General features: G+C 47.0%; 1 protein-coding gene across 1 annotated transcript; it reads right to left on the bottom strand.

The window, feature by feature from the left end:
* Positions 1-13801: 13801 nt before the first annotated feature.
* Positions 13802-14784, bottom strand: LOC128078400 (protein BTG1-like). The gene is made up of 2 exons (XM_052678565.1): positions 14612-14784; positions 13802-14528 (listed from the first exon to the last, which is right to left on the bottom strand). Exons 1-2 carry the CDS (start codon positions 14727-14729, stop codon positions 14179-14181), a joined length of 468 nt encoding a protein of 155 aa, XP_052534525.1. The 5' UTR covers positions 14730-14784; the 3' UTR covers positions 13802-14178.
* Positions 14785-15437: the final 653 nt, after the last annotated feature.

The raw sequence follows: 15437 nt of genomic DNA, 5'->3' as shown, positions 1-15437 counted from the left end.
AGGACATCAGCGAAAGCGCCATACCACGTGAAGTAGTTCAGGCACAGCAGCGTGAATGCTTGTAGGACTGACCGAAAAAAGACACCCCGCGTGGGCAGGAGGCGCGGCAGCACTGCGGCCATTGGCGGTGCTGGGAGCAGAGCTGGGGGCCCGGGTGCAGCAGGAGATGTTCCAGGTGGAGCTGGGAGAGATTCATCCCAAAGAGCAGTCAGGCACTGGCACAGCTGCCCGGGGAGCTGGGGGAGTCAGCGTCCATGGAGGCATCCCAGCACCGTGGGGATGTGGCACTGAGGGCAGGTTTGGGGGTGGACGGTGGGACTTGATGATCTTAGAGGTCCTTGCCAACCATTATGATCGTATATTCTATAATATTCACAATATATTGACGTACGTAGAAGTATTCTGTCTGAATTTTAAAGAAATTCTACCATTGTAAGTTGATCCCTTTTCTATTTTCATGCCTCCAGAAAGTGTGCTTCAGTACCATGCAGTGGTAAAATAGAACAGTGAAAAAGCCAGCGCAGCTGAGTTCTGGTGCAGTCAGTGTCCATCAGGGCCCTCCTGATCCCGAGTGTGGAATTACTGCTTTGCTGCACTGCGGGGCTGTTCTGAAAATGCACTGATTCTGAAAATGCTCTGAAATAGGAGAGACAACAAGGTATTATTTCTCTCTACGTTATCATTTTTTAAGTGTTACTTATTTTAGATGTGATCTACAACGTGCTCAAACCGAAATATCTGAAGCATCTGTGCTGCTAATGGCATGAAAGCGTTGCATAACTGGAATGTGTCTGGCAGGGCTCTGTCTGGGGGTAGAAGGGCCGTGTGTGCAGGCACACCTGGGTTCGCTGTAAGGCAATACCTGCGGGCTGCCAGCACACAGCTCTCAGCCTCCATAATAATAAGAGTTCTTATTGGGTTGTCCAAGTTCCAGTGGGTAATAAGAGTTCTGTGGTATTCCAGTATGCAAACAGCTGCTTTAGAACCAGCTCAGGAATGCGCAGGGTGATCGCAGCTCCAGCCCCATGCTCCCACTTGATCCCTGCGCCATTTTCTTTTGGACGCACTCTTTAAATCCACGGGAGAGCAGCACAGGTCTAAGATGCATCTCCATTTGTCTGGACCCCAGTACAGCACCAGGTGGTTACGTAGAGCTCTGTGTCACAAATCCTGTTTTGGGGACTCAGCATTGTTGGGGATAAAATACAAAAGTGGACAAACAGCACTGCATGTATCCGCAGCCTTCAGATCAGTGCTGCACTGCACTTCACTGTGCCGATAGCCTCTGTGCAAGATAAAATGCCTCATAAAAGGCACTTTACTACAAGATAAACAGATCGTATGACTTTCCTGTAAGCTAATAGAACAATGCCATAAGCTAATAGAACAGTGCCATGAAAGGCTAGTCAAACAGATGTGCAAAGTGGGAGAAAATATCCGTCCTACCTTTTTAAATGAAGGCAAACAATACAGCAGCTATTACAAAATTTCTTCCCAGCCTCTCACCCATCTCCTCATGCCCAAAATGGTATTTTGTTATTTCTTGAAATTTGCATGCAACTGTGGCACTGATCACCGACTTTACATCTGCAATTTGTTCACCCATACCCTCCCAGGTCACCCCCCAGCACACAGAGCACTCTCGACCAAAAGCCACCAGAGCAGGGCTCCCCTTGCAGCTCTCAGCTCAGGCATGCTGCAGAGCTGTCAACACCAGACTCTCACATATGCATTCTTTTACAGCTTGTGCATCTACCAAAGAATGAGAACAAAATGGGGGGAAAAAGCAGGACGTGTTTACTTGGAGGCAAATACACACAGAACAGGCAAGTGTTTTGTGTTAATATTCTGATGGCTAAGAAAAATTCATTATGTGCAGGTCTGAGCTAAAAACTGCATTACCTGGGACTCGGGATAAAATCAGCCTGTCTTGTAAGGCAGTAGGAGGGATTTTTACAGTAACAGTTACATCTTAGCTTTCCAGGTCACTAAAATGAAAGGCTTCTGTAAAAAAGGGTTTGGGTTTTTTTATGAAAAAGAATAAGCAAGACACAGAAGATCCTTTCCTGGCCCTTTCCTGTCTGCCTGGAGTCATCACATTTAAAAAGCAAAAATTCCAACAACGAGGCCAAGAATATTGAATGGATATGATAACACCAAAACCAAGTCATGATACAATAACAGTGATTCTTTTTTTTTTTTTTAATCAAATGCACCATTCTTAGCTTTCAAAAGATGTGATTATGTTAAGATTACCCAACAGTTTTATGCTACTCTCAAGCCATCAAAAATGGAGTGTACTTATGTAACTCACACCTCATCATGATTTTAAAGCTTTGCCATTTCTGTGTTATCAGGCTTGCACAACCTCCTTGCCTTGTTTTTTTTCCTCAAATCCGCTGTTTATCTCTGTAATTTCATACATACAGCAGAGCTGCAGGAACCTCATGCTTCAGTGATCATTTCACCATCTCTCAAACTGAGTGGCACTGGAAAAAAAAATGCAATATGGCTGTAATATATTGTTTGATAGCTTGTTTAGAAAGCATACATGGTACTCCAAATCACAATAAAATAGTTTAGTAGCTACATCAATGGCAATAAGACAGCAGAAAGAAGAAGGTTGCTTAAGGTGAATGAAGGTAAAACAGCAGACTTGTTGACCAGAAGAGCTCACAGAATCACACCCAGCCATCAGGCAGCAGGCACAAATGAACAGATATTATAGCTGTTAGGAGGCTTAATTGCTACTTGGGCTGGGAAGGGAGGAAATGAAGACTCGGAGCACAGATAACTTCTCAGCATAATAGATAAAACACCAATAAATTGCCGACGGTGACCGAGTGCTTTTGTGTGTGAGATCATTAAACACCGTGGATTCCATGGGTAGGAATCCTGAATGCTCACTGAGCGGCTGGGGGGACAAATCAGCTGGGGGCACATCGTGGTGAATTATTGGGATGGAAAAAGAGATCCACTCAGGAACTGCAGGAGGTCCTTAAAGCGGAGCAGTGAGGTGAAACTCTTTGGTACGGTATTGAACTGGAACGGAACAGCACTGATCCCAGCTAAGCACCTCCCTAAAGTCTGTTCTTATAGCATTTGATCCTGCAGGCGAGGAAGGAGAGATGAAGGGATAAGGAGCTTTTAATCTTGCCTGGTATTAAGTGACACACCAGCAGCTGGGACAAACGCTCTTTACAGGCAGAGGGGAAAGCCAACCACCCGAGCGGAGTTTGCAGCCTGAAGTCACATCAGTAATAGTTTTGCTGCTTTTGCAACAGAGCACCACTTCTCACAGCAGCTACTTCTTGTTCCTGTTATGCTGTCAGCTGTGACCAAACTCTGTCTTGCAACACATGTACCCTTGTGTTGTCCATACCACATGCACGGCCTCATCTGTGTGCAGCTCTCGGGCCTGTTAATGGTTAAAGGAGGGGACAACTTCAGGCACGAGCCCTGTACAGCCATCTTTAAACAGGAAAGGGAGTGCCCTCGTCTGCCTGGTTGTTAGCCAGGCTGCTCAGTAATGCCACGCTGCAGACCTTGAGACCTTCTCAGTTAAGACGTGGAGCTCTCTGAGCACAAGGTCTCTGGATCAGTGACAAGTTGACGTAAGCCCGTCGCACATCACGTTTCAGCTCATACACCAGCACAGCAAACTGTGGAGCAATATCAGGACTGCAGAGCAGTTACGTTTGTATGCTTACTGATAAACGTGATGATCCTCGACACAGCTGTGAGATACCTGAAGAGATAAAACGCCCCAAGTTCACAAACAGCACAGTTTTATTGGCTGTAGTGGAGCAACTGCTGTATCCAAACTGTGGCATGTAAGATGAGAGCTTTATTTCATCCTTCCCAAACCAACTCCCTTAAAGAGCGCAGTTACTGGACCTGCTATGATTGAAATCAATAATAAGAAGCTGTAATTTCAAGAGACATTTTCTCTGCACTTTATACTTCAGTTTCTGTTATCTCTGCTGTGTAAACAGAAACACAATGCAGTTTCAGCACAGCAGCTAATAAAAACTATGCTATCTCAACAGGTTCTTCTCTCCAAGCCTCCCTGTGCTCCTGCCCCCTCTTTGCATTGCTCTTAGCCCACATGGCAAGCTGCAGCAGCTTACCAATTAATGGTGAGATTTTCTTGGATTATTCTTTCATTTTGTTTGTAATAATTACTGGTTAGTAGCTCAGAAAAGCAGCACAGCACTGCAGAACCACGCAAGCCCTCCAGCTTTTCAGGTACAGGAATAGGAGCACCACCAAAATCAGCAGGGAGCGCAGCATCAGGCACTTTGCTGCAGCTCAGCTGCAGAGCAGGGGGAACTGGATGGGAAAAGGGACTTCCAGCAGCACTGCATGAGCAGCGAGGTGAAGGTGGGGGGGCTTCCCAGGGAAGAGCTAAGAGAAGGAACAGATGTTTCTGGGTGTGCTCTGAAAATCAGCAGGGAGCACATGAACAAAAGAAGTGCCTCAGGAGGACAAATTGTAGCCTCCATTCAACAGACCAGGGTCCCTTGAAGAAAAAAGGTATTAGCTCTCTGCCAGCACTGCAGTGCCAGGTCTGCCTGAGTTCATGGTCTGCACTATCGGGATGTCAGTGATAACACAATCTGCTCAATCGCTTTATTGATTTAGAACAGCTCTTTCAAAGGGAACAATTCACAGTTCTTTCAAAGAGTAACGAGGTGGGCATTTATTGAGTGATTGTGATCAAGCTTCTGATGGAATGCTTGGCAAAGGCAAGTGTAAAGCAATATCCACTGCTTTTTTATTTTTTTTTTAATGAAAGTATTTCATTTGGAAGAAAAGTTTTTATGGGAATAGTGAGTGTGCACCTCACATCTTCCATTTCTGGAAAAAGAAACCCAAATTGCTCGGAGAAGAACTGTTCCTAACAGCGACAGGAAAACAAGTGCACCAAAATATTAACAGATGTTCCAAATCTCTCCAGTGAAGACCTTTGAGGAATGAAATTTCAAATGCCAGAGAAAGCAAGAGTTCCTGAGCAAGTCCTACACTTGTTAAACAGAAAGAGGCCCAAGAACAGTGATGCCCTTCCTCATGCAAGGCTTGGCATCTGGGGAGGTACACAGCAGTGCAGAATGGATGTACAGATCCCAAAAATGTATCTTGACATCCTAATCCCTGATTGTTCTTGAATCTACTTTATAATGAATGAGCCACGAAGAGTGCAAGGAAGGCATTTACAGAACTGTTTTTGGAGATGGACTTACAGTGAAAGTGGGGAGAACAGTGACAAGGACATACTAACAATCACTGGAAAGGAAATTGTGAAAGCCTTCAAAATAAACCAACCAACCAACAAACAAACAAAAAAGCCAAAAATAAACAGCCAGAAAACAGTAGAGAGACCAAAATAATTACTTAAGTAATAATTGCTCCTCAGCTAGAAATGATCATCTGGAAAGAAGAGTACATTTCACAATGTAAATCCTTCAATGGCAGAGTAAGAGAAACTGACAGATCTCAAGGCTACTGATTGCAGGGTGGCTGTCTGAGAAACAAAGCCAGCTCCTGTATTTACTGCATTTCCATTTTCTCCCTCTGCAGAAGGGAAGTGAAAGCTGTTCACATATCTGCTTTACCTACATTACTTGGATGAATGAAAAGCAAAGCAGCACTGACAAAAATAGCAATATTAAGGTGCTCTTCTTTACCAGCCCCTCCATTAATACTGATATTTTGTCCAGCAGCTTTCCCAGGGTTGTACAGTGTTACAAAGTAGGTGTGATGGGAAACAGCCTCACCTGCTGGTTTGAGGAGAGGAGAGGCAGCCAGGTGCTCACATAGCTCAGTTCTCCTCCCCTCACACCTCCAGCACCCCAAAGGAAAATCACCTTTCTTCTTTGCTGCTGAACTGTATTCTATAGCAGCAGCAAAAGTATTTATAGAGATCTTTGCTGCTGTTTTGTTAAATTCGTTTTCAAAATCAGAAAGAAGAAATAAAAACAGAAGACTGCGCTGTCTCATTAAAGGTAGGGCCTTTTATTAAGAAGTGTTATCTGTGTATTGGAACAACCAAAGAGCGAGAAACAAAGCAGATGTCAGGTCACCACGAAGCTACACATGTATCTCTTGCTGCTTTTTCTGCCTCAGTTAAATCAAGTTCTAAACTCCTGCTGGGGCACATATGTAAGCCCACCACATCTCCCCCTCCTGCACACAGTCCCTCTTCTGCCTTTGCAAGAAGCTGCTGCCCACCCCTATCTCTGGTACGTGCCCGTGTGCGGCTCCCCAGGGCCGCAGGATGCCATGCAGGAACACATTCCTTCAGCGTGCTGGTCCAAAGTGAGTGGAATTTCCAAACGAATTGTTCCATTTTGCTGGGTAAGACTCTAATGACTGTCATTGGTTCATTATCTTGATTGCAGAAAACATTTACAGAACAGGGGTCACAGAATGTTATTTATGTCCCCCCTCGGCTTCATAACTTCCTTTAAATAGGACTGATCTGACTTTCAGAGGACTGATGGCTTCCAGTTCCCATGAGAAACAGAAGGCTCTGCACTCACTGCACTTCCAAATGTCAGGCCGTGCTATTTCAATGGCCGTGCTCAGATGGGAGAGCTCAGAGTTAGAGATGCGCAGGAAGGGCTCAAAGTAGATGGAAAGAAACTGAAAACTTCACTAGAAATGAGCAAGCAGACGGCAGCTACAGAGATGCACGTAAGGAGTCGTACTCCTTCCAGTTCCTGACCGCTTCCCAGGGGCTCTGCTGAGCTTTGAGAAGTCGGTTGATTTCATCCCCCCATCCATTTTGCCCATTCGGCTCTTCCTGTGGGACATCCTTGGCCAGATTGACACCATCAGTCTGCAGGCCAAGTCATTCTGCTTATGCACTGTTGTTTCTGGAAACAAGGGACCATTGAACACAGTGACAAAGAGCTATTAGAAAGAAATAAAAGAAAAAGAGAGGAAAAACAAACCAACCAACAAACCCAACATCCATACAGGCTTATCAGGAATTGTATCAACCTAACAGTGGATTTTAGAAATGAGTATTCGGTTCATAACCAAACATGCCTTATCTGACACCCAGTGAGATGTAACAATTTTCCTTTCTGCTGGAGTGCTTGCTGTATTTGTTTGGACAAGAACAGTGCAGTGTGGGTTTTTGTTATCTTCCCTGTATGTACATATGTGAATCTGCACACATTTTATAAATAACAATGCAAATAAGTTGTAGTAAACTATGTGCATGGCAAAAGAAGTGGTAGTTTGCTCTGAGTAAGAATGAAGAGTTCTGTGACAGCTTCCACCTTCCCTCGGTCACTGCTGCCTTGTGTTATTCCACTGAGCATTTTCTTCTCAATTCAGTATGGAACAGTCTAATAAAATGCAGAAATCAAAACCAGAGATGAAACTGATGGGGAAACAAAAAGTCGCTCAACGGCCGTTCCTACGGACAGCCCCACATCTGCAAGCTGATCCACATCCAGGATATTCACAGCGCTTCCCAAAGACGAGCACGTCCGCAGGGGTGGCAGCAGTGAGCTAAGTGCCAGCGAGCAGATGCGGAAGGAGAATCTTTGCTCCTAACAAATATTTGCTTTGGTAACGGCGCCCTGCGAGCTGCTTTCCCAAAGCACTCGTTTCTGGCACAACGCCGACCACAGCAGCATTACTGATAGATCCTTCAGCAAAAACAAACACGTAGGGCCTCTTTTACCTGGAGGGGAATGCTGTGCAATTACATGAGGGAAAGAGCGCTCACGTACTGCTTTATTCTGCTGTATGGAGGTGTCCACAAAGGCACCGCTTGTGCTACATAAAATATCACAGAATTACCCTTTTGAACCCTCTCCCAAAAAGTATATGCAGGCAACAGCAATGCACCAAGGTTGAACGGAGCATTTCTCCAACAGTTAAAATGACTGCAGCTGCAAATGGGAAGCGCCACGTTCTGGGTAACAGGTAACATTTCCAAATGACAGACTGCAGGGAAACACTCAGCACTCATGGACAAATGTCATCAGGACAAGGCAAAAGCCATCACTGATGTGACACAGGCATAAAGGAAACACCACGAAACCCCATTGTGCTTACGGCCAGGGGAATTCCAACATGAGAACAGCACCTGCATTGGTGGGGAAATACAGGCGAGTCTGCCGGGTTGAAGGCAGTTAGCAACTTAGGCACACTCTTCTGGCAAAGAGACAAGCAATGGGAAATCAAGCACAAAGCTCAACACAAGAGTCAGTTACGTTGCAGACATTTTTCAGATGGAGAAAAAGATCAGCTGATGTATTTTGGGGCCATTCGTTCACTGGGCGCTGCAGGGAAGCATCACTGCAGATGTAGGCATGATGCTGAGGTGCCTTTGCTGGGAAGGGAATCCCACCTTTAATTTGTTTAGGTGTGAAGCAGTGCAGATAAAGCTGTGATGAGCTGCGTGTTGAGCAATTCGCCTACAGGCGGCGGAACGACCAGATCTGTGCTACAAAAACACGATGGCCATGGGTGGCTCATCCCAAGATTTTCACAGGGGGACAAATCTTAGGAAAAACAGAACAAAACCAAACAAAAAAAAACTGCTTTTCAGAATTATAAAATTCAATCTCCATAGGAAGCATCTACTCTAAATAAATAAATAAACGAGCGAACGACTGAATAAAATCAAGTATCCTAAAACTTCTTAGCAGCAGACACAGAAACCATGCGCGTACGGCTTTCTAGAACCCTACTCAAGAAGCTTTGTAAACCGTCAGGGAGCTTCCCTCCATCCATGGCTGTTTCTCCCCACTGATTTGACAAAGCTGATGCAGATCTCAGCGTTCTCAGGCAGGGATGCTTGTGAAAGGACAGCGGCACAGACGGAACGGATCGCTCTGCTTCTGAGTGCAACTTCTGGGTCATTTAACAGTGCGACTGCAATAAGAAGAGAACACAAAAGCAACATGAAGGAATGGTACCACGCTCCCCAGCTTGGCTGGAGAATAAAGGGCCAGAAAAATATCTCCAAAGCCCAGGGTTAATCTCCCCTGGTCAGTCCAGTGCTGGTTACTGTGTCTGCTCTGATGTTCCCCGTCAAGAATGGTGGCTGCCAACAAACCAGCATGAATCTCTTCTGATTTAAAGCTGGTATGGAGGGTTAGAAAATTTCAAGAAGGAAAAAAAAAGATTATTTGACATAAAGGAGAAAAACACAGAAAGGTAAAAAGGAAGAGAAAAATAAGAAGTCGTGTAAGGAGGTAAACTGAATTAGGTATACAGCCTGCTTTGGATCACACGGCAAAAGAAGACCTCTAATTTCAGCTAACAATGGTTTCCAGCCTTGTTTCAGTTTTCATGTCACAAAGTGTCTTCAGACTTCTTGTGGAAGCAACAGCCTTCTCTTTACAAGCAGCAAGGAGCAATGGCTGCCAGAGATTACAGCCAAAGTGTGCAGAAGAAATGCTAGCAAGAAAAATCACGTGTCCATTAATACTGTGGCTCACAATTCTCAACCAATTTTGTTTAGCAAAACCTCCGTCCACCAAAACACTCAATTCCCCATCAAACGTTCAGCACTACTACTGAGTTCAAGTGTGTATTTAATTACCATCAAACATGTTTAATTACTATTGACCGAGGTTTTCCCATGTATGCTTCAACCTCTTGAAAAAACAGCTCACAGCCCACATGGCAGCATTCAGTGCTTTCTGTTTCAGTATCAGCCCATCCCGTTCTGGGGCACAAAGGACAAGATGCTGCTCTCCCAGTCCATTTCTACCCGCGCTCTCCATGCACCGAATATGAGGTAAGCACAGTAAAGGCAAGTCCCTTTTCCCAGGGCGCAGTGAGCATCCCGTGCTGGCATGCAGTGGGCAGTGAAGCTCAGCTGTTTGAGGGCTCAGTGGCACCCTTCCTGCCCACAGCGCTCTCTGGCCAGCTGCAGCTCACAGCAGTGCGGGCTGGCTGCCTTCAGAAGGCTGTGCAGTCATACTGACCACAAGCAGGGGCAGCCGCAGAGCCGAGCCACAGCTGCAAGTAGATGGAGACACAGGTGTGGCCCTAAGACCTCTATACGTACAAATATAGAAAAATCTCTATGTGAATGTGAAATACTGCTCTCCTGAGAAGCTACCAAACTTACGAGCTCACATTGGCAGTTTGCTTCTCAGTGAAGGCTTGCCATAGCTATACACTAAAAGCAAAAGAGCAGCAGTTGTCACTGGGATAGATTAAATCCACAACAAGACCACAAGTAAAATAGATGGGCCCAATACTCACAACATCAAAGCTATCAAGAACAGCTCTGGTGAAACAAGAAAAGACAAGTTAAGAAGCAAATACACCAATGGAAGGAGCAGAACATGAAGCCAGCAGATGTGGATTCTCAAGTAACAAAACCTGAAGAGAACCAGTAGCCTGAGAATTCCATGGTTAAAACAAGAAAGAATAAATAGCTATGCAAAAAGCAATGCTCTCTTAATGTATGCCACCAACTAAAATCACTCTAGTGCTAAGATGAGGACAGTAAAGTTGCTGAAACAAGGCAAACAAATATTGCCTATCTCTATTTGATAACGTGGGTAACTTGCTGCTATGCAGGGATGAGGAGATGCGTCCAGGATTCCAAGCAAGTAATGCTGAGATCGTGTTCAGAATTTTGTAGGGAAAAGCGTAGCCACAAGAACCAGACAAACACTCCATAAAATGTAGGATAGCGGTGGGACCGTGATGGCAATTCCTGGTGAGTTTTGGGATAACCAGGTAATTGCTCACAAGTAGGTGTCCTAAGATAGAAGAAAATAATAACTAATAATTGCAAGAGATGGGTTTAATATAGCACTAATTCACTTAATGATAAGGATCTTTATTAGAAGTGAAGCACTGTCATTAACAGCAGTGAGCAGTGTCCTACAAAAGGGCTGTCCTGCCCAAATCCCACTCTGTGCTGACCGCATCAGGACACGCTGCACCTCTCTAAGGTGCTCCACCAACAAACAGCATTCTAAGGCAAACAAAGACACACAGCAAAGAGCCGGTTGTGTGAATGCAGCTGGGTCGGGCAGAAGATGCCGTAGCTAACGATTACGTCAGCACTGCGTCTGCACTGATCTGCTGTTGTTCCCAGTGCAGTGAAAAACCACCGTAAGGTCAGTGCTGACGGGGCGGCAGAGGACGGGAGGAGCGCTGGGATCCGGACCCACGGCGCTCGGTTCTTGGCACAGAGCTCAGGCATGTATGAAGAAATGAAGGCTTATTGCTCAGCTGTTGCAGCGCACAGCTCAGCACCGCTCTGTGCCTTCGCTGAGGTGGGGACCGGCCGTGCGATGTGCGGCAAGCAAGCGCTAAGGTGACACCAGCTGACAGGACCTGATATGGGTTTTGCTGCGTAGTTCACAGGACAAAGATTATTCATCTTTGCAGCAAGGCAGTCTTCGGAGAAACAGGCAAATGCATGCTTGGTCATGTGTAAATGTTCCTTCCTTTAGCTTTACTTACCCAGCAGGTAACTCATCTTCCTACAAGCAGGCTTGACAACAGCTATCATTCCCCATGCACTTCTACTGCTCCAAGAAGGCTGGCATACATTAGTTCTCCCTACTGAAACCAAAACCTTCTCTTCTAAATCACATCTCAGCCTTGTGCAAGAACTGTTGCCATTTCATGTATTTTGTATTGTGCTGTTGCAACAAGAAAGCCAAACCCCTCCTCTTCTAAGGAAAACACACTAAGGTTACCTTCTTCATCTAAACAGCCCCCTTGGCTTTCTACCAAGAGCTGCATTCCACCAGAAAAGCCTTTCTTTGTGCTGTTGGGAGCCTCTGATTTTAAAGCAGTGGAATGTACTTGTAGATGTCACAAGCTCTTTACAATGTATTTACTTGCAGCTCTTGATTTGGTGTGTTTGCTCCGAACCTCCCAGCCCCCTTCACCCAATGGGCTACAGAGCAGATTAAGAATACGCAACTGAACTTGAATTACAGTGACACAAAAGTCCTTTCTAATGATTAGCACCAAACCTGCAGGGCAGGTTCAAGTGCAGGGATACCAGAGACAAGACACTACACAGTGTGTGAAATATCCCACTGAACATAGTAGGATTAACAAACCCTTACAAAAGCAACAGAAGGCACACGGCAGGATTCGTCTTACACAGCAGACAAGAAAAGAGCACATGAAAAAGCCACCGTATCCTACTTTGTGTCTGCCCAACAAGTCCAGCACGTAGAAACCATGCCCAGCTGCCAGTTCACCTCTAACAACTGCCTCAAACACTTCCTGCTGTGTAAGAGCTGCTGTTAAGAGAGCGGGCAGCACGGAGCACTGTCCTCCAAAGGGCACTCAGCCACAGAGGGCAGCTCTCTGCGCCAGATTTTAAGTTACTCTGTTCAATTAGCAACAAATGCATCGAATTTGACCCCTAGAGGTCCTGAGGAAATAAATATTCAGTGCAGGCAAATCAACCAGGAACAGAGGTGAAGGTTAGTAAGGAAATCAGACAATGTTATAAGAAATGATTTTTCAATCTTGTTTTACTAAAGGCAGTTTGGTGCAAAACCTTAAACATCCGTTTCTTAGTAAAAGTAACCCAGACACTCATTTCCTGGAGTGACAGGCAAGGAACAAAATCAATTTTTACAAAGTTTTGCTCACTAAGAACATGGCACTGTGCATTCTGTTCAGATTAAACAGAGCCTACCAGCCAAGCCTGCCTCCAAAACAACAGGGCAAGCAGCAATCGAGGCAAAGTGCAACCAGTAAGCCACAGCTTTCTGTAATGCAAAGAGAAAAGCTCCTTATGCAGGCCGGGTTCTACCCTTCCCAGGCTGCCCAGACTTGCCCCCTCGCTGCATGCTTTACCACGTTATTGACATAGCACAAGATGGTTTTTGCTGACAGATGAGACAAAGCTCCTTTTCACCAAGCACCCAGCTCTGCTCAGACTGCAGGCTACCAGAAGTGCAGCCTGCATTGCTACCTTACAAACCGTGGCCTCTGACACAGCACAGCCATAGAATGGGATCCTTCACCGGACTACCAAGTCATCAGACAAACCAGAAACACACTTTGGCTGTTGTAGTGAACCCACTGCTTCTGGTTCTGATTTTACTAAGCTGCAAATCCAAGCTGACAGAAGGAGAATTCTGAGCTGCTGTAAGGAACAGCAGTTCCTTAACTCCCAGCAGATCAGCAACGGCAAATATCACAGCCTTTCACTCCAGCTCCCTACATGGGTTTAAGTCACTGCTTTAAACAAACTCAGTGAATCCAAAAATACTTCTGCTACAGATCAAGTGTTAGAAGCATACTTCTGCTTCCATTCAGTTTCATCCAGCACAGTGAACCACACAGCCCTGCTCAGGCATACTGCTAAGCAAGCTTTACTGGTACTAAGCATGTTGCAGCGAGCTGAAATCAAGGTGAATATTCAGAGCTTCTCCCTGCTAAAGGTGCGGGATCTGCAGTGACTGGAAAGAGCTGTGGCAAGCTTTGAGAGCAATGTCTCAAAAGGAAAACAAGAAAAATCACAGAACAGAGACCAGACAATAAAAAACAAGTCAAAAGCACTTTGAGCAAGTCTTTATTGTTCTACTTTGCTAACTAGAAGTAAGATAGACAAATTCCCCAACCCCTTCCGTCAGAACATCGGGGCGTGATGAAACCCAGCTCCCAAATAATCACATGCTTTGAAAAAGGTAAAAAATACTTCTGTGATTTGTGCCCTGCAGCCAAACTTGAATGACCCTGAGAAAAGTCTGTGCAGACAAGTCAGTGGAGATTGATGTGCAGCTCGCTGCTTCTGCTTTAATCCCCTTTGTGTTATTGCTTTCAAATTGAGTTTGTTTTTCTGTCGTTTTTTATTTTTTTTCCAAACAAAGTGTAAATCTTGACTAAAATCCACCATGAAGTGCTACAGCGTCGCTTTTTATTACAAATACCGGAATTTCCTCGAAAATATAAATGTGTAAAACAACCAACCGGCTGTACAGTGCATTTACAGTACATGTTCCAGAGTAACGGGCAGACTGAAGAGCTGCTTTACACGTTAGCCCTTGGCCCCAAGGATTGGCAGTACGGTTACAACTCGGATGATACAGGGTGCAAAGCTCCCGCCGCTACCAATAAAAAAAGAAAAGAAAGAGTCAAGACCTCAGTTACAATTAAGTTTATCACAGAACTGGGATACATACATAACTGTACAAGGAACAGTAACTTCTAACTAGAAACCGTCATCATGTTGTAACTCTCGGACGGGCTGGACCGGCCAGTTCTCCACTTCTTACAGCTGCTCCTGCTCTCCAGGGCTTTGCTCGCCTTCGCCCCGGGCTGTGGACTTTCATAGAGGACGCAGATGGAGCCGTCCTCGCCTATCCGATAGGACACCTCGAAAGGGTCGACCCAAAGAGTCAGTTCGCTGGGCAAGAGCTGGAAAAGTCTCTCGTGGCTCAGTCCGATCATCGCCGCCGCCTTGCCGATCAGCGGGTCCATCTGATGGTTGATCCTAATGCACCGGTACCCGGAGCCCTTGGTCGGCGCCGTGGGGAACCAGTGGTGTTTGTAGTGCTCTGCGGGAGGGAACAAAGAGCGGCGTTAGCGGCGTTAGCGGCGTTAGCACCGCCGACGCGGAGCGGGCCGGGCCGCCGCTCACCGCGCAGCGCCTCCTGCAGGTACTCCCGGAAGCACCGCAGCTGCTCCTCGCCGATTCCGCCGGCGGCCCGCAGGAGGCGGGTGACGAACGCCGCAGCCGTGGAGGTCTCGGTTCTCATGGCCGCTCGGCCGCCGCTCGCCGCCGCTCCGGCCCCGGCCCGCCGCTAGCGCCGCCGCGCCGCTCCGCCCGGCCCGCCGCTCCGGCCAATGGCGACGTCGCGCAGCAGCGCGTCACAACGACGCGGCCCGCCCCGCGCCCCTCCGCGGCCGCCGAGCCCGATCCCCATTGGCCGCGGCGGGTGCGGGGCGGGGCTTACGGGCGGCCGCGCGCGGCCATTGGGCGGCCGAGGAGACGGGCCGTGTTTGTTTTGCTGGCGGAGAGGCAGGGCCTCGCCGCCGATTGGCCGGAGCGGGAAGGGCGGGAGTGGACGAGGCGCGCCGCAGCGTGGATCTCCCGGCTCCGGCCCCGCTCCGCCCCGCTGTCTCGTCTGGGCTCTCGTCGCTCGTACATCTCAAAACACGCACGTGGTCTGTAAACCTCCATCCATCTCTTTTCAGACGCGCTGCTCCGGGGCCAAGACTCCAGATCCAGGCTCAGAGGCTCCACCAGGAGGGCGACCTAGGCGTGCATTCCACGTTGTAATGCACTTTTCTGCAAGATTGCTGCAGCAGTGAGTTGAGAAACGAAGCAGCAGGAACAAATGAAGTAGGCCTACCAAACACAGAATCTGCTTGCACACAGAACACGCCGCAGCTCGTCCCAGCGGGCCGCAGCGCTGTATGACGTCACCTGACGTCAGCGTGACGTCACCGCTCCTCCCCTCACC

Source organism: Tympanuchus pallidicinctus, unplaced genomic scaffold (assembly GCF_026119805.1).
Source record: "Tympanuchus pallidicinctus isolate F22 unplaced genomic scaffold, pur_lepc_1.0 scaffold17, whole genome shotgun sequence".
Lineage (NCBI taxonomy): Eukaryota > Metazoa > Chordata > Aves > Galliformes > Phasianidae > Tympanuchus > Tympanuchus pallidicinctus.
Note: the sequence above shows the minus strand (reverse complement) of the source record. Positions and strands in the feature narration are given on the sequence as shown.